This window comes from Thalassophryne amazonica, chromosome 18, assembly GCF_902500255.1.
Source record: "Thalassophryne amazonica chromosome 18, fThaAma1.1, whole genome shotgun sequence".
NCBI classification, from domain to species: Eukaryota; Metazoa; Chordata; class Actinopteri; order Batrachoidiformes; family Batrachoididae; genus Thalassophryne; species Thalassophryne amazonica.
In genome coordinates this window covers 9,980,674-10,000,653 of record NC_047120.1, presented here as the reverse complement: position 1 = coordinate 10,000,653, position 19,980 = coordinate 9,980,674, and the positions used below count along the sequence as shown (strand labels likewise).

The 19,980-nt window shown below is 43.8% G+C and overlaps 1 protein-coding gene across 2 annotated transcripts in view; it reads right to left on the bottom strand.

Moving 5' to 3' along the window:
• The window catches only part of LOC117530877 (exocyst complex component 6-like), a 182,699-nt gene that overhangs the window by 143,140 nt on the left and 19,579 nt on the right, over nucleotides 1–19,980 (bottom strand). For both annotated transcript variants that reach the window (XM_034193823.1, XM_034193824.1), the window contains exons 5-6: nucleotides 18,804–18,849; nucleotides 12,213–12,266 (exon numbers count right to left, since the gene is read on the bottom strand). In XM_034193823.1, coding sequence (XP_034049714.1) covers nucleotides 12,213–12,266; nucleotides 18,804–18,849 — 100 coding nt within the window. The remainder of the gene's footprint in view (nucleotides 1–12,212; nucleotides 12,267–18,803; nucleotides 18,850–19,980) is intronic.

Here is a 19,980-nt window from a genome sequence, read left to right as displayed (position 1 = left end):
TCCCTTAGGCAGTATTATTAGACGGTATTGCTTAAATTTTCATTGTTACGCAGATGATACCCAGCTTTATCTATCCATGAAGCCAGAGGACACACACCAATTAGCTAAACTGCAGGATTGTCTTACAGACATAAAGACATGGATGACCTCTAATTTCCTGCTTTTAAACTCAGATAAAACTGAAGTTATTGTACTTGGCCCCACAAATCTTAGAAACATGGTGTCTAACCAGATCCTTACTCTGGATGGCATTACCCTGACCTCTAGTAATACTGTGAGAAATCTTGGAGTCATTTTTGATCAGGATATGTCATTCAAAGCGCATATTAAACAAATATGTAGGACTGCTTTTTTGCATTTACGCAATATCTCTAAAATCAGAAAGGTCTTGTCTCAGAGTGATGCTGAAAAACTAATTCATGCATTTATTTCCTCTAGGCTGGACTATTGTAATTCATTATTATCAGGTTGTCCTAAAAGTTCCCTAAAAAGCCTTCAGTTAATTCAAAATGCTGCAGCTAGAGTGCTGACGGGGACTAGAAGGAGAGAGCATATCTCACCCATATTGGCCTCTCTTCATTGGCTTCCTGTTAATTCTAGAATAGAATTTAAAATTCTTCTTCTTACTTATAAGGTTTTGAATAATCAGGTCCCATCTTATCTTAGGGACCTCGTAGTACCATATCACCCCAATAGAGCGCTTCGCTCTCAGACTGCAGGCTTACTTGTAGTTCCTAGGGTTTGTAAGAGTAGAATGGGAGGCAGAGCCTTCAGCTTTCAGGCTCCTCTCCTGTGGAACCAGCTCCCAATTCAGATCAGGGAGACAGACACCCTCTCTACTTTTAAGATTAGGCTTAAAACTTTCCTTTTTGCTAAAGCTTATAGTTAGGGCTGGATCAGGTGACCCTGAACCATCCCTTAGTTATGCTGCTATAGACGTAGACTGCTGGGGGGTTCCCATGATGCACTGTTTCTTTCTCTTTTTGCTCTGTATGCACCACTCTGCATTTAATCATTAGTGATCGATCTCTGCTCCCCTCCACAGCATGTCTTTTTCCTGGTTCTCTCCCTCAGCCCCAACCAGTCCCAGCAGAAGACTGCCCCTCCCTGAGCCTGGTTCTGCTGGAGGTTTCTTCCTGTTAAAAGGGAGTTTTTCCTTCCCACTGTAGCCAAGTGCCTGCTCACAGGGGGTCGTTTTGACCGTTGGGGTTTTACATCATTATTGTATGGCCTTGCCTTACAATATAAAGCGCCTTGGGGCAACTGTTTGTTGTGATTTGGCGCTATATAAAAAAAAAATTGATTGATTGATTGATAGTGTGACTCGGGGGTGTTGACTCATTTAAACTAACATATTCATCCTGCTGTAACCAGGTTTCTGTAAGGCAGAATAAATCAATATGTTGATCAATTATTATATAATTTACTAACAGGGACTTAGAAGAGAGACACCTAATGTTTAATAAACCACATTTAACTGTTTTAGTCTGTGGTGCAGTTGAAGGTGCTATATTATTTTTTCTTTTTGAATTTTTATGCTTAAATAGACTGTAACCAGGGGTGCCCCAGAATTTTCGGGTGAGTCATGTTATCAAAGACGTGGAGCTAATGGATTCTGAATGGGTTCCGGAAATAATAATTTTTACAGACTGAGTGCGATGGTTGAGTTGACACAATTCATGGCCATCCATGGCACATACCACCACAGGGCGTGATAGCTTAAAAAGCTTAAGACGTAGGGACCTGGCAAGAGAAGACAAAATCAGATTGGCATCAGAACCAGAATTAACAAAAGCTGAAATGGTTACGATGGAATGATCAGAAATTAATTTAGCTGGGATTACATTTTGAGCCGAGACAGAAGGGATGGAATTGAGACTCACCCGTAACTCTGGCCTTGGCTGCACAGTGGCACCCTGGCCTGACAATTAGAAATCAAATGTCCTGATCGTCCACAGTAGTAACAGAGCCCGTCCTCATGGTGGCGCCATCGCTCCTTTGAAGACAGACAAGTACATCCCAGCTGCATGGGCTCCTCGGTGCTGTGCACAGATGAGTGTAGGAAAATGAGCGGTTCGGAGGTGTGGCCGACCAGTAATCTGGTGGTCAACTCCCTCTGCGAGGTCAGTCCCGCAGCCATCAGTCAGTGTGGATGGCTAGCACGATGAGCTCATCGAGGTCCTCCAGGAGGTTGACAGCGATCAGCTGGTCCTGAACATTACTCGACAGCCCCTGGAAGAAAGCGTCAAGGAGCGTGGCTGTGTTCCATTCACTCTTGGCCGCCAGGATACGGAAGTCTATGACATAATTAGTGACTCGGAGGCTGCCCTGCTTGAGCATCAAGAGGGAGCATGCAGCTTCGCATCCCAGAGCAGTGTGTTGAAACACCTGTTGGAGTGCCATTGTAAAGGCAGAAAGTGAAGCACAGGTGGAGGATTGTTGACCCCATTCTGCCGTAGCCCACGCAGCAGCACGACTGGTTAGGTGAGTCATCATATATGTTATCTTCGCCCGGTTGGATGGAAACATAGATGACATAAGCTCAAAATGCAACTCACACTGTGTGTTAAATGGTCTGACATTACTACTCTCACCGGAGAAGTGTTCAGGTTGTGACAACTGGTTGCAGACCACAGGTGCAAGGACGAAAGCTGGTGAGGCTGCTGACGACCCCGGTGATGGAACACTGGAATTACTGGTGGCCGCGTCTGATGTAGTCTGAGGATTCAGTCACGACAGTAGCTGACTCATCTGCGCGCTGACTGACGACATGAAAGAGTGCTGGTGTTTAGCTAGCTTGCTAAATCCGGAGCTAAGTGCAGTGAGCTGGTATTCCTGCTGTGCAAGCTGCTGACTTTGATGGCATACCACCAGCTGGAACAGGTCTGAGCCTGCTGTGTCCATCGTTGGCCAGATTGATCTGATAGGTAGGTTGGACAAAGATGGTTGGACACAAATGCAAGTCTCACACACACACAGCTCTGGTTAACAAAAGACTTTAGTGGTGTGGATAGCAGAGGTCGGTACACAAGTAGGCCATCCAAAAAACACAGCAGTGCAAAAATCATCAGGCTAAGGTGTGGTCATTCAAACAGGCAGGAGTGTTGTGTGGGCCGCTGAAGAGGAGGTACTGCTGGCCCACCACCACAAGATGGCGCCCTGCTTGAAGTGTGGGCTTCAAGCACGAGAGGGTGTCGGAGCAACCAGGAGTGACAGCTGTCACTCATCATCCGTACCAGCTGTCACTCATCCACTACTCATCACCACCACCATAAAGGCCGGACTGCAACTCCACCTCCCCGCCGAGAAATCAACTACCATTCAGGTAATTTCTCTGCTGACTCAAACCGTTGAGTGATAATCTGAACTTCTTTTGCAGCCGTTATCCTGTGGTGTTCGTCCTTATCTGTGGGATTGGCGTTTGGTGTGATCAGCGATGGCTTCGCTTCACACTCCAATCAGATAAGTGGTTAGACAGGAGCTGCACGAGTATGTGATTGGAGGTGGAGGTTCTCCCTCCTTTACTGAACACTGACTGTGGGATTACTGAGTGTGCGAACTCACACTCATCAGGACTGTCGCTGTTTTCTGCCAGCAGTACCGGGTCTGACTGCTGAAGACAGCGGCCACCTGGGGCGCAGGGCTTGGCGGCTCCGGTGTTCTTCAGCTCCGTTGGTGGTGGAAGCTGTGTGGGGATCCAGCTCTTCTCTCACCAGGCGTCTTCTATCGTCAAGCCTGCCCACACGTCACCTGGTGTATGATTGACAGTCCACCATATTGTTATTGTCTGTACGTCGTTGTGCGATTCACAACATTAAATTGTTACTTTTGGCTTATCCATTGTCCGTTCATTACCGCCCCCTGTTGTGGGTCCGTGTCACGTCACTTTCACAACAAGGAGGTCATAAACACAACGGATTATGGAACATGAAGATCAGAGGTGGAGAGAAGGCACAAGGTGCATCAATCTGGTGAGGAACTACTGCACTCAGCGAGCTTATATACCCCAGATGATGAGCTGCAAATTAGGAACAGGTGTGTGTGGAAAGCACCAGCACAAGGGTGTGGCCAGAGACAGGGAAACGCCTACCACCAAGAACCCAGTGACAGACAAGAGAGACAGAGACAGACAGACCCAAGCAGAAAAAAACCATCAAGAGAATAATCACACACAGAAAACCAATGAATCAAAGAAAATAACAAATTAGACCAAAAGAAAAGAAAACAGACAATCAAAGCAAATCTCAAACCATTACAATATTGTGGCTACACTATGGCTTTCGATATGGCTTGATAGATCTCGATACAGTGTTTCTGTGTAGGCTCTCAGTTGTCCAGGTGGTTTCCATAGTAGAGAATCTTGAATCTTCGACTGGACTGGGTTGCTTGACGTGAGGACGTTTCACTTCAAATCACAGAAGCTTCCTCAGCTAAAATTCTTGCTCTGGTAGTCTGACTTCTGTCTTGACTCTTGTAGAGAAGAATAAACCAGAAGCCAACAAAAGCTGGAGTTTTTAACCTAACCAGACCCCTCCTACCGAGAGGCCGACTGCTATAGGCTAGTGACTAAACAATAGCTCTAATTAGCACCTATTGTGCACTCTCCTAATGATGGGATGGAAGCCTCCCCTGATAGCTCCCTTGACGACTCGCCTGATGATGTGAATGACTCATTACCATGAACAAAAGACTGAAACTGCTTTGACCTGAGTACCCCATTGTAAACAGGGGACAAAGCGTGTCTGAGACCCGCCCCCCGGTTAAGGCTGGGTTTCAACTGTTTTACAAAGAATGCTTCATTGACACCTATCTCAAACCATTTCTTCTCTCTGGCTAAGATTTTAACTTCCTTGTCCTCAAACGTATGGTTAGTGTCTTTCAGGTGGAGATGAACTGCAGACTGAGGTCCACTGGCGACCTCTCTGCGGTGCTGGTATAGCCTCTTGTTTAAAGGTTGCTTAGTCTCACCTATGTAGTGTTCATTACAGTTTTCCTGACATCTGATATAATACACTACATTGCTCTGTTTGTAACTAGGGATCCTGTCCTTAGGGTGAACTATTTTCTGTCTCAAGGTGTTAACCGGTTTAAAGTAAACTGGGATTTTGTGCTGTCTGAAGATCCTCTGTAGTTTTTCCCCTACTCCTGCTAAATAAGGGAGAGACACTCTTCTTCTTGTCTCCATCTCCTGTCTATTTGGTCTCTTTGTTTTCTGGGACTTCTGCACTTTGTCCAGGGACCATCGTGGGTACCCACATACTGTGAGGGCTTTCCGCACAAGTTGTTGTTCTTTAGCCCTTCCCTCTGCAGTTGTGGGCACCTGTAGGGCTCTGTGTTGAAGAGTCCTGATCACCCCGAGCTTGTGTTCAAGGGGGTGGTTTGAGCCAAAGAGCAGATATTGGTCAGTGTGAGTGGGTTTTCTGTAAACCTCTGTCTGGAGCTGCCTGTACTCTCCAATTGTAACATCACACTCCAAGAAGTCAGACTACCAGAGCAAGAATTTTAGCTGAGGAAGCTTCTGTGATTTGAAGCGAAACGTCCTCACATCAAGCAACCCAGTCCAGTCGAAGATTCAAGCTTCTCTACTATAGATCTCGATACACTTTGAACTTTAAAAGTAGATCTTGGTTCAAAAAAAGTTGGGCACTCCTGATTTGGAAGCATGGTGACTTAGTGCTTAGCAGTGTCGTCTCACAGCAAGAAAGTCATGGGTTCAATTCCCACCTGTGGCCTTCTGTGTGGAGTTTGCATGTTCTCCCCATGTTTGCATGGGTTTCCTCCGGGTGCTCCAGTTTCCTCCCACATTTGAAAGACATGCAGGTTAGGTGGACTGGAAACGTTATAGTTTTCCAGGTCTCCCTTGCAAAAGAGGTCTCAATCTCAATGGGACTAACCTGGCTAAATAAACATTAAATTAAATTAATTTATGTGATACTTTTAACTGGATATTATGGTCAATTTTGCTGTGCATTTCTGTAGAAACCAGCAGCAAACAGGAGTGTCTTTTCCTTGTCTAGCTACAAGAGTGACGGGGGTGGGAAGAAACACAACTTCCCTTTTATCACTGGCAGCAGTGACCGCTGGAATGCGGAGGAGGGTGCAAACACTGCCCCAGCAGTTAGCAGGTTCCAGCCACGGAGAACACCAGGAGTCCAGGTAGAAAGACTTCCCCCCAAAGGCCAAAAGACCTTTTTCTATTGTTTTCTGCAACTGATACAGTCAGGATAATCTGCATAAACACTAACAGAAGTGCTGCAAAAAACAAGGAATTAGGGAAAAAATACAAATGGACTGATATTGAGGTAGAAGATCTGTACAAATTTTGTGGGCTTCTGATACACGTCATTGGTATCACTGACAAGTCTCCAGGACTACTGGAAACAAAATCATGGTAATGACCAGAGACAGGTTTAGATCCATATTTTGGAACATCTACCTGAGTGATCCAGATGAGGATGTAAAAAATGACAGAAAAAGGGAACACCAGGTCATGACAAACTGTTTCGAGTCAGGCCTCTTTATGATTAGATCCTCAGTTCCTGCCAGACTTATTACCACCTGAGGCGTGAGCTGGCAGTGGATGAAAGGATGGTGGCGACAAAGGCAAAAACTGGAATGAGACAATATATGAAGAACAAGCCAACTAAATGGGTGATGAAATGTATTGTACTGGCTGAGTCAAGCAGTGGCTACACACTCAGGTTTACCATCTACACTGGCAAGACTGTGACCACAAGAGAACATGGGGCTGTCTTATGATGTGGTCACTATTCTGATTCAGCCATCCTCTGTACTGGGTACCATATTTACATGGACAATTTTTATTCTAGTACCAAACTGTTCATGGACATGGCCAACATGTAGCTTGGAGCATGTGGCACCTACAGGGACAATAGGAAAGGATGCACCAGAGGGAAGGCAAATGCTCACATAAAAAAATGTGTAAGAGCATCTGTGAGATGGATCAGAGAGGAGCTTCTGGTGTCTGTGTGCTCCACCATCCATCCTCCATTTTCAGGTGAGACGTGGAGAGGTGTGGAGAAGGGTGGAAAGGATGGACACTGGAGGCTGAAAGACATTCCCTGTCCTACCCCAGTTAAGGCCTACAATAGAAGCGTGGGTGGCGTTGATCTGTCCGACCAGCTCATCCAGTACTACTCCACCCATAAAAAAAACTGCTTGCTTCACTTCCTTGACATTGCAACCACAAGTGCATTCATCTTGCACCATGAGATAAGTAGTGTCAAGCACATGCAGCCCAAGACACAAAAAGACTTTATGATGGAGCTGGTGTGTCAACTTTGTGGCACGGACAAGACAGCTGTCCCCCAGAGCAGGAGCCAGAATCATGTTCCTGTGTCAATTGCGACAGGCACAGATTCTGGCCAAACAACCAGCCACCAAAGGCAGACTGAGGTGCCAATGCTGCCTCCAGGTGGACAACAAGAGGAGTGGCACACCCTGGAAGTGTCAGGCAAGTGATGTGCCCCTGTGTCTTGAGTTGGACAGGAATTTTTTTTTTTTTTTTTTTTTTTTAGTGGTACAAATAATTTTTGCTGCATCTTATTTTTGACATCTGATTCTTTTGTAAATAGTTTAGCATTAGCATTTCCTGCACTACATTTGTACCTATAACTGTTTGCTAAACATTTTTGCGGTTTTCACAGTCAAAAAAACAAACTTTTTTTCTGGTCGGATTTGATGTTTTTGCATGAATGTAGCCTGGAGCCAGAGCAGCGCTGAGCTTAACTTCATGTGGTGTGATCGTTTTAGACAATGAAATTGATAATAACAACTGTAGTTCCATCATTCCCTTCGCCCGTGCTGCAACCAGGTTTTGTCGTCTCCATTCGGTTGTCACAATAAAATAAATACAGAAATACATTTAAAAAATAAAGAAATCTGACAGATTAGGCGTGTCTTATTAATTGAGCGAGCAAATATCCACATGTCAAGAATTATTGACATGTGAAAAGAGAATACAGTGGTCCCTCGCTATAACGCCGTTCACCTGTCATGGCCTTGGAGTCTCGGAGTATTTAGTTCAATTTTGCATGCCTTTTTTTTTTGTTTGTTTTTTTGTTTTTTTTTATACAGTGTTCTGTGTTCTGCGTATCTGTTTATAAGAATCTTGTTGCCCAGAAGAGAAAAGAGCGCCAACAACTACTCATAACTGTGTTTGTCACATGGAAACAAACACCTGCTGCAGCGAGATGTGAGTGGGAAAAGGCGCAGCGCCAGGACGCAGAGGCCCGATCTGTGAAATACTGGTGAGTCACTATTAATAATTTCTTATGTGTCCGACCTCGTTCGTTGATCGTTAAAATTAATTCGTTAGTTCTAAATGCCATCATAATTATTTATAGGAAAACGTTCTATTTTTATTTCTCAAACAAATGTTTGGGCCTGAAAACAGTTTGGTATTATTTTCCTACTAAGGTTTGAACTTTGAGAGTGTTTACACACGAGAGAAAAGTGAGAAAATGTTCATGCCTGATTGAGAAAGTGTATAAACTGTGTAGTGAGGGGTTTTACAGCTTTGAAATGTCTATAATAATTGTAAAAAATAACGCTGACTACGTCGCGGTTTCGCATATTACAGGCTATTTTTTAGAACGTAACTCCAGCGATTAATGAGGGACAACTGTAACACTTTATTGATTATATACTACAAAACAATTGATACGACAGCCGCTTTTGACGCTATATTGGCACGCGTCGTGATTGGTGGAGTTCTTTTTCATTGCCGTCTTCCCGGCTTCCATGTCGTAAAATGAGGGTGTGTCTGAAGCGGAGCCTGAATATTTATGGGCGTGTTTATTATAATTCCGATCGTTTCCACCCGCCGCATTTATCAAGATCACGTCAGGCGTACGCCAGAAATGGGCAGGTGCGCACTGCTTGATACATGTCACTGCGACTTTGGTGTATTTCAAGTTTACGCCATAAATTTACGTCACAAGTGCGCAACATTGATACATGAGGCTCATTCTATTGTCTTATTGCAGATTTTGACTCATTTTATTTGGCTTGGTGTGATTACAAAGCAAGGTTTTGTTTTTGTTTTTTAGTTTGACCGCTTTACAGCAGTTCGCACCCATTTACGGTAGCAATGATTAAGTGCATGATTGTCATAAATTGTTTTTATGACATTTAATGTGCACATTCAAAGCATACTGATTTATATCTCATGCAAAATACTATGGCAGGAATTTAAAAATGAGTAAATTTCAAAATGCCACCATGTCAGGCAAGAAGAAAACTTTCAAACTTAGAGCACAGCCATTTACGCTGCAGCCTTCTACACATACGTTTGAGATATTGTAGGTGTTCATTAAACTAAGGTGATCATGTTTTGGGGAAACATGATTTTACAGTGATTGGAGCAACTGAATCCAGTAGCTTAGTTAGCACTGTATTCACCCACTCATGATTATTAGAAAGGTCTTTGGACTATCAGCAACCAGTGTACAATTGTTTTCTGGATTTGGAAAAGGAGTATGATTGGGTCCCTGGTTGTGTCCTGTGGGGGTGATGTGGGAGTATGGGATACCGGAAAAGCTACAAAGCGTGATCCGGTCTCTATACAACCAAAGTTGGAGCTGTGCCTGCATTGTCATCATCGCATCAGACCCGTGGCCTCATGTACAAAGACTTATGCCTACACTAAAACCTAGAAACTGGAGTAGGCACAAAAATATCCAGACATATCAAACTGTGTGGACGCATGGATCCAAGCACGTTCCGTTTGTACATTGCACTGAACGTGGAATTGTGCGCACATGCACACACACCAAACTCTGCCCTGGCCATGCCCATATTAAAATATGCAAATCCTTGTAAATAACCCCTGGAGATGGGATTCCCCACACTGTCACATCGGAGAACATGAACACAGAAAAGAAATTATACCCAGTGTGAGCTACAGTGGACTGGACATGACGTGGAGACACGCAGGGATAGTTTATTTTGTACCCTGTTAAATGGAATAAACATGAAACTGGAAAAATATTTGTGGGAGTGTGTGTGTGTGTGTGTGAGGCCGTAAACGCTGTGGGCTCAGAGCAGCGCACACGCACCAAAGGTTAAAAAAAGGTGCGCGGCAGCTGGCAGTGTGTGACATTCACAACTTTATACACGCGTTTAATGACAAATACTGAACACAGGGAGAAAATCGGGGGCCTGTTAAGAATCTGCAGCTCTAGTTTCACATCAAGAAACAAAAAACATTAATAATAATAATAACAAAAACATATTTGAATGTGCACGTGCCAAAATGTGCCTGCGCTGTTTTAATAAACTACACAGCAAGCAGCCACACACCGTGCACCATGCCAGCCCCCAGCCTGATGCGCATTTGCACATCACATATGATTTGAACATTGACTGAATGGAAATTTTTCCTATTAACAAAAACAAAGTCATCATGAGATGGGGCTTTTATAGCAATATGTGAGCAGTTAATAGCTCCGATCACATTAGGGAAACCGGCTCTCGCTGCAAATTGCGTTTTAATATTGGAATGTGACATACCTGGTTGACATTTGGATGATTGCATCCCACATAGCTGGCATGGCTCGGCTGCCAGGAAGCCCAGCGAGCGTGGTCAGCACCTGTGTGGGTACAGACAACCCCTAGCTCCTCGCCACATGCCTGCAACTCCAGTAATGGTGACCTTTGTAATCACAATTGGCTTATGAGCCAATTATCATTATTTGCAAGTAAATCATCATGTTCCCTGAACACATGCAAACATCGGATTGCAAATTTTGCAAGGTACCCTAACAACGCTAATGCAGCCACTGTTAGTGCCATTTTCCATGCTTTTATATCCACCCATATAACTGCAAACACGCGGGTGTGTTGTTGATCAGTGTGTCTCTGAAGTGCACATCACTCTGATGAGCACATCACTCTGATGACTTCCTGTTTTCACATTATTAACAGTTCCCAGCATTACCTCCACGTGCTGGCAGAGGAACAATAGCTGTAGAAACTTTCATACGCCGGCCAATATTTTTGCATTACGCACTACACATTTCCACGGTCACTTCACTTTTTATGCATCTGAACGTTAGTGTGGAGACGGACGTACGCCACATTTTTGTGCATATGCTGCCTTTGTACATGAGACCCTTAGTAGATGTTGGACTCAGCCTGGGCTGTCTCTTGTAACCAATCATGTTTGTGATGTTCATAGAAAAGATTTCAAGGCACAGTCATGGACTGAAGGGTGTCCAGTTTGGTGACATCAGAATTATATCTGTGGACAATGTGAAGACAGTGACCTTCAATGAACACAGAGCAGGTTTGAGGCAGACTCTGACACAACTGGGATGAGGATCAGGACCTTCAAATCTGAGACCATGGTCCTCTCTTGGAAAAGGGTGGATTGTCTTCTCTTTGCCAAGACAGTGTTAGTGCCCCAAGTAAAGGGTTTCAAATATCTCTGGGTCTTGTTGACGGGTGGGGGTAAGCTGGAGTGAGATCAATAGACGGATGGGGACTACATCTGAGGTCCTCAGGACGTTGTACTGGATGATTGCAGTGAAGACACAGATGAGCCAGAACACAAGACTCTTGAATTACCAGTTGAATTACCAGTTTATTTTCTGCACCTGTGCTTATAAACTTTGGGTAATAACCAAAAGAATAAGGCCTTGGACAAAAGTGTCAAAAATGAGGTTCCTCTGTCTGGTATGTGGGCTTACACTCCTGGAGAAGGTGAGAAGCTTGAATATCCAGGAAAAACTCCAAATATAACCACTACTGGTTCACATTGAAAGGAGCCAGCTGAGTTGATTTGCATCTGGCGAGGATGCCCCGCGGTTGTCTCCCTAGGTAGGTTTTCCAGGCATATCCAACTGGGAGGAGACCCTGGGGAAGACCCAGGATACACTGGAGGGATCGCATTTCCCAGCTACCTTAGGAACACCCCAGAAAGAGGAAAGGGAAGTTTAGGATAAGCTTGTTGGTCTACTGGCACCCCGATTGAACCCGCATAAACAGCAGAGAAGAAATGTATTCAGGCCATTTGTGAGACTGAGTGAAATCTAGCGCTAAATTCAGTTGTGTCATCTAAAAGGTCATCAGGCAGGACAACGATGCTTCAAATGTCATGAACGAGTGCTCAGAAACAGTTGAGGAAAAGGGAACACTGAGAGCTGGGACCACACACATAGCCAAGTCTACAGTCGTATTTGTGTGTGTACCTGGGGATGTAGGCCTTCTCCAGCTGCTCCATGGTTCTCAGTGCTGCATAGTATCTGCACAGAAAACAGCATCCACATCCATCAGTTTACAGACAACCCACCGCCAAAGTCAGACCAGGACTTCAACACACAACCCACCACCAAAGTCAGACCAGGACTTCAACACACAACCAACCGCAACAGTCCAACCAGAACTTCAACACACAACCCACCACCAAAGTCCGACCAGAACCCACCGCCAAAGTCAGACTACGGCTTCAACAAAAAAACACAACAAAAATCAGACCAGGAAACAAACACAGAGCACTCAGCCAAAATCAGACCACGACCTCAAAACACCACCCAAAACAAAAATAAATAAATAAATCAGAACGGGACGTCAACACACAACTCACCACTAAAAACAGACCAGGAATTAAACACACAACACACTGCCAAAGTCAGACCACGAATTCAAAACACCACCTACCAAAAAAAAAAAAAAAAGAAAAAAAAAAAAAATCAGGCCAGGAATTAAACACACAAGCCACACCGCCAAACTGAGACCATGACTTAAACACACAACCCACCGCCAAAGTCAGAGCAGGACTTCAACACACAATCCTCCCCGATTTCAACATGCAACACACCAACAAAGTCAGACTAGGACTTCAACACACAACCCACCACCAACATCAGAACAGGAATTACACACCACCCACTGCCAAACTCAGGACAAGAATTAAACATACAACGCATCACAAAAATCAGGCTGGGAGTTCAACACACAACCCACCGCCAAAGTCAGACCAAGAATTAAACACACAACACATCACAAAAATGAGGCAGTGGGTTCAACACAACCCACTGCCAAAGTCGGACAGGGAATTAAACACATAACACACCGCCAAAGTCAGAGCAGGACTTCAACACATACAACCCCAATTCCAGTTAAGTTGGCATGTTGTGTAAAATGTAAATAAAAACAGAATACAATGATCTGCAAATCCTCTTCAACCTACAGTTGTGCTCAAAAGTTTACATACCCTGGCAGAATTTTTGCTTTTTTCAACATTTTTAAGAGAATATGAATTCCAACACAAAAACTGTTTTTTCACTCATGGTTAGTGGTTGGGTGAAGCCATTTATTGTCAAACAACTGTGTTTCCTCTTTTTAAATCAAAATAACAAGAGAACTACCCAAATGACCCTGATCAAATGTTTACATACCCCTGTTCTTAATACTGTGTATTGCCCCTTTAACATCAATGCCAGCTTGGAGTCTTTTGTGGTAGTTTTGGACAAGGCTCTCTCATGGTAAAGCTCTCAATGAATATGTTTCGGACTTTATTTACATCAATTACAAAGAAATACAAACAATATGGCACTCTATGGTAAATCTGCATGGAGTAGACAGTTCACAAAAACTGAGTGACTGTGCAAGAAGGAGAAGCTCGAGGAAAGCTACCAAGACACCCAGACAACCCAGAATAAGTTACAGGTTTACGTGGCTGTGATTGGAGAAATTATGCACAGTGTAAGCTTTGCATTTTGTATCAGCAGTTATCCATCTTCATGATGAAGTGGTACAGAGGAGGATTTTCTTAAAAAGAAGACCTGAAAGTTCAGCTAATTGACAGAAAGTACATCTGAGATGTAAGCCTGGATTTGATCTGTTTTGGTGAAAGAAAATCCTTCTCTGCCCTACTCCAGTATGAAGCTAAGAGTAGTGATGCAAAATTCATCACTACATCACACCGCCAAAGTGAGAGCAGGACTTCAACACACAACACACTGCCAAAGTCAGAGCGGGGCTTCAACACATAACACACCGCCAAAGTCGTTTCAATGATTTCAACACATGACACACCGCCACAGTGAAAGCGGGACTTCAACACACAACACACTGCCAAAGTCACAGCACGACTTCAACACACAACACATTGGCAAAGTCAGAGTCGGACTTCAACACACAACACACCGCCAAAGTCAGAGCACGACTTCAACACACAACACACCGCCAAAGTCAGAGCACGACTTCAACACACAACACACCGCCAAAGTCAGAGCACGACTTCAACACACAACACATTGGCAAAGTCAGAGTCGGACTTCAACACACAACACTCCGCCAAAGTCAAAGTAAAACCTTGTGTAAAACTGTTTCTACTTGACAGCAACTTTGCATTTGAAGAAAAAAAATGTAAGAGAAAGAAATGTTTTTTTAAACCCTAAGATTGAATTCTGGGAGGTGAAAAATGGCTGTACTGCTGATGCCAGCTTCAAAGTACCAGTGATTCTGCTGGGACAAAATGTGAATGGGGCCATTGGTTGATTGGTGCTGAGCACAATGGTCCTTTTTAATTTCAATTTATATTGCATCAAATCACAACAAAGCTGCTTCAAGGTGCTTCACACAAGTAAGGTCTAACCTTACCAACCCCTAGAGCAAGCACACAGGCGACAGTGGTAAGGAAAAACTCCCTGTGATGATTTGAGGACAAAACCTCAAGCAGACCAGACTCTCGGCCATTCTAACAGTTACAAGGTTTTTACAAAGGTTCAGAAAGGTGAACATGACAACATGACATAATAACAAAAGAAGTCCATGCAGGTGGTTCTGCCACAGGGAGGGGTCATCCAGCAGTCTTCATGCCGTCAGTGGGCATGCTCCCGTGGCAATGTCCATGCCAAACACAGACTGCAGTGTGCTGCAGCAGCTTCAGGCGTGGCATCTCACGGACAGTCCGGCACCCTGTGTTCAGTGTTCAGCTATCTGTACCTCGGACAGAGAGAAAAAGAGCAGAATTAGTCTCCTGGAAAAATTACACCAAAGGTATAATGTGTTAATCTTAGGATTGGTTTACTCGAAGGAGGTTTTTTGTTTTGTTTTGTTTTCTTCCTGTGTGAGCCTAAAGAATGGTTAGCTTATTCATTATTAGCTCGTGCTTGCATGGCTATAATCTTGAATTTCCTAGTGCAAAAGTACACTAATTTACTCCCTTCTTAAATCCTGCGTGATGTTGGAATACAGGGTGGCTCCCTTAGAGAGCTGTGTCCATAAGTTAGAACAGCTTCTTAGCTCAGTGGAGTTAAATGTTACGGGCACTCCAGATGACGTTAGTGTTGGGCCGGCTAGTGTGCCCATTAGCATCAGCCTAGAAATGCCGGCTGTGTTGGACGGCTTTCGGACTGTGGCTAGGTGGAGGAAGCCCTGTAGGGCTTGGTGCCCGGTTGTGGTACCCCGATCACACTCACCACTGTGAACTGTGAATCGCTTCTCCCCCTTGGATTTGCCTGATGTGAATTCTCTGAGCCCACAACTGACTTCCACTCCTGTCACCAAAATATTAAATCTAGGCTTGCATCTCAGATGTACCTTCTGGCAGATTGTAGCTGAACTTTCAGGTCTTCTTTTTAATAAAACCCTCCTCTGTGCCACTTCATCATGAAGCTGTATAACTGGGGACACAAAATGCGAAACATGCACTATGCACAATTTCTCCAATCACAGCCACAGAAGCCCCTACGTAACTTCTTCTGGGTTGTCTTGGTGGCTTTCCTCAATCTTCTCCTTCTTGCACAGTCACTCAGTTTTTGAGAACTGTCTAATCCACACAAATTGACCATAGAGTGCCATACTGTTTGTATTTCTTCAAAACTGATGTAAATAAAGTTCAAGACATATTCAGTAACTTGGAAATGTTCATGTATCCATCCTCTGATTTGTCTGAAGAAAACTTTTATATTGAAAAGCCTGATCTACATTTTGCATTTGAAATGCCATAAACAAATTAAAATCCATGAAATACCAAGGGGCTGAATACTTTTGCAAGCCACTGTATTTGAAAAAGCTGTTTCCTTTTATATGCTATCATTAAATGAATCATAAAGCATGTCCATGAAGTGAAAGTTCAGTCAATGAGACACTTGCACCGGTAGAAGAAGCCCGCACCTATTGTCATAATTTCAAAGCATTCACAATCACTTGAATAGTGAAATTCATATTTTAGTAATTACACTGTCTTGATTACAACATTAAAATCAATCACATAGTCAACAAGGACATAATTAAATGTTGAACTATGTAAATTAAAAATGATGTCATTATGAAGTTTATGTCACATTGAGAAATCCCAATTAACAGACACACCGCAGTCATTGTTACATCATCTCCTGTTGTGTTTATAATAAATATTTATATTTATTTATGGCATTTTTTTTCCTGAGCAGATATGAGTGAATGAATATACCAGACTGAAAAATGTACACATCAATGTTCATGTTATTTTATTTATCTAAAAATAAATGTCCAAGGTTCATTATAATGTTAATCATGAAATCATCTAATCAGAAACAGATAAGTTATGCTATTAAATCAACAGATGAACAAAGATTTATAAAGAATTTTTGTTTTTCACTTAAAACTATTTTAATTACAAGTTTTCCAATGTAAGAAATCTTTTAACTTCAAAATGTAAAGTAATCACAAATTAATCTTGAGGTTAAAAAAAACATTTGTAGGGACTTTCTTTAGTAAACTGCTGTGTATAAATTAGCAGTTCTGATGCTCTTCTGACACATTTCTGGACTCTGTCCTCTCCCATGTGTTGGCCTGATGCCTCATGTGTATTGGACGCATGAACTACATCATAGCGCGCAGCAGTGAAACTTGAATTGACTTGAACTTTGACCGTGGTGAGTTTCACATCAAGCAGTAGTGTGCACTGCCAAAGGAGAGTCCTTCAAGCTTGATTTTTGTGGGTCGCACTGCGACGTGGCATTTGTGCAAAGCTTCTCACTGAAAATAATAGGTTTAAGGTGCCGCTTTGACAAGTTTGGTGTGAAAGGTCCTTTAAAAGGTTCCCTGACCAAGAGTGGGTAGAGGTTTTTAGGAGTGAGCTTGATGCGTCAGAAAGTTCCTGGAGCAGGAGTGGGTGGAGGTTTTTAGAAGTGAGTTTGATGTGTTAGAAAGTTCCTGGAGCAGGAGTGGGTGGAGGTTTTTAGGAGTGAGTTTGATGTGTTAGAAAGTTCCTGGAGCAGGAGTGGGTGGAGGTTTTTAGTAGTGAGTAGCCCTCCTGGGTTCGAGTCTTATGGCCCGGTCACACGGCACACAACGACAGCTGAATGAAGGAAAAAAGTGACAAAGTCACAAATCATTGGCGGCCTTGATGCTTTAAACAAAATTGAAACAAAACATTCATGATGACATGACTTGACAGCGGGTATCAGACCGAGCGCCAGTCTGCGTTGTCCACAGCACCTGCAGGCGTGAGATCTGGTTGTCTCAACAACAGGTTTGTCTTCACAACGTGTCCCAGCCACAGACGGCTGGAACGTGCATAAATAGCTAAAGTTGTTGCCGCTATTGTTTCTGTATAAAAATGTTGCTTTTCGTCCCACACATGGACAAGTCACGTTCAGCTCATCTGAGCTTTAGTTATTGATCCGTTCAGATATTGTCAATGTTCGTGCAAGATATCAGACTTGGGAGGTTGGACAAAGAGCGACAACCAAACGGAACCCTGACGGTACAAGAACTACGCAAACGATGAGGAACCATCAACACAGAAAGCAAAACGGAAGACGGACGAATAGGAACGAAGCTGCACAACACGATGCCTCCGAAAGTCAACATAAGTCCAGATTTCTTCTTTCGTTTTGGCTTTGGTGTCCTTCGTTAGTGCTGTTTGACTGGGGCTTTACAAAGTCGTAGTTTTTTGGTCTGAGTAACACTTGCAGGTGATTGGTGATTTGGAAGGTTGGTCTGTCTGCCTTGATGATGTGATCATCTTTGGTGATGACGGGAGACTTGTGAAGCGTATTTGTTCAGTTTTAGAACTGCACCGTGCTTTGTGGCCAAACGTGAATCTGTCAGTGTGACTGCGACTGATGTGGGACTCGTTTGCAACATAGAACTCTCCTCCACTGACAAGCACAAAGACCTAATGTGTTTGTTGGATTGAGTGTGTTATGACCGTAGTTTCTGTCAAAACACGCCATCTGTTGGAACCTGCTGACCAATTTATTTAAAAATAACCTTCGGTTCTTGTGGTGTTCTTTATGTCAGGAGGCGTTCCAGAATGCCAAGGTTCTGCTGTGCTCATTAAAATTCAATGTTGTCTTTTTATACACACACAAATATACTGTTACAGGACTAAGTCAGCCTCTAAATTAACGACCCAGCTCCTGGTCTGGGCAGCTCGTAACCTGATGTCTCTCCCTGCGTGTGATGTTTAGAGTGAAAGGGACATGCTGTTTTCCTGAATGAGTGGGTCTCACTGATCTGTTGGTGGGGATCTGTGTGTGTGTGGCTGACCCACTTCAAGTTCCTCATCATCACCAAGACCAGCTCTCCCTGTTCAGCCTCAGCAGCTACCAGCTTGCCTTCAAGATGTACAGTTGTTTTTAATAGGTTTAAAACACACGTAAAATAACATTCAGCTGTTTCTGTCCAACAAACCCTCCTCACACAGGTGTGACAAACACAGGCTGGCGAGTCAGATCATCACATCCCCACCAAGTGTCTGCCGAAACCCTGCCCATGCTCCACATCAATAACCCAACGTAATTCCCGTGCGTGTGTGCGCGTGTTTGCTTGTTTGTTTGTACCTTTTGGATTCCAGCTGCTCCTTCAGTTTGCTGTACATTTCCAACACTTCAAAAGAAGATAACAAGGAAAAAGAATGAATTAGTCTGACAGCTCAAAACCGTTTGATGCTGGTTAAACATGGACATTGCTTACGCTACATTCAGAGGCTCCACAGGCCTAAAACACACATTCACATTTTGTCAGAAGGCACATGGAAGACTGGATCTGCAGTATCACAGCTTTTTAACACCTTTACTGTCACAGAAAGACGTCAATGGGGAAGTAACAGAAGCTGTGTGTTACACTCCAATCATAGCCACTGAGGACATGGTGGCTGCAGCGCCTGCCCTCCTCAACTAATCACCACCTGTGACTGTCTTCATACATTTACACAAAAAGAGGGCAGCTTGTGTCTGAATGTTTTCTTTATTTCATAAACAATCCAAACTTACAACTACATAATCCTTTCAAAAGACATCAAAACACAATCTCCTTAAGAATTTGATGCATCACATTCCTCCACAACACTAGATGGCAACGATAAAGCCCCTTTCACACTGGGGGTGCTCCCGGCTGCTCCCAGTTGTGGCGTGCGTCATTATGATGACAGTGCCGAGACGATGCAGCTCAGCGCCACAACAGTGTGAGGGGCGCAAAGGAGGAAGCAAGTTGGGCGCCGAAAAATTAAACCCGATTAATTTTTTTGGCGTCCTGTGCTCGACGCAGAAAGGAAGTGGTTCCAGCGCAAGTCGGGGAAAAGAGGCGTAACTCAGGGCAAAGAGGTGTTACCCGGCATGACTCGAAGCCAATTTATGATTCCTGCTGTGTTCCATTGTTCCCGCAGTATAAATCACGCAGGATTGTTTTTATACCGTGTACTTAATGCAGTAAAATCTACACCTCCAAAAACAAAAAAAGACCACGGAAAAAAGTAGAACTCCAGACATCGGTTCGTTCGCGCGCATCTCGCGGTCAAAGGAGGAAGGAAAAGAAAAAAAAAAATTCTGCAGGCAGTTAGTTCCTTTCTCTCCTCAGACTCTCTCATCGCAGTTAAAAAAGGACATAAGTCCAGGACATGTCAACATCAAGTAGAACTCCAGACATTTCCACATTTGCTCAAGGACGGTTTGCGCGCGTGCGCGCATCTCGCGGTCAAGGGAGGAAAGATAAACTATAACAGAACTCACAGCGCAGCCC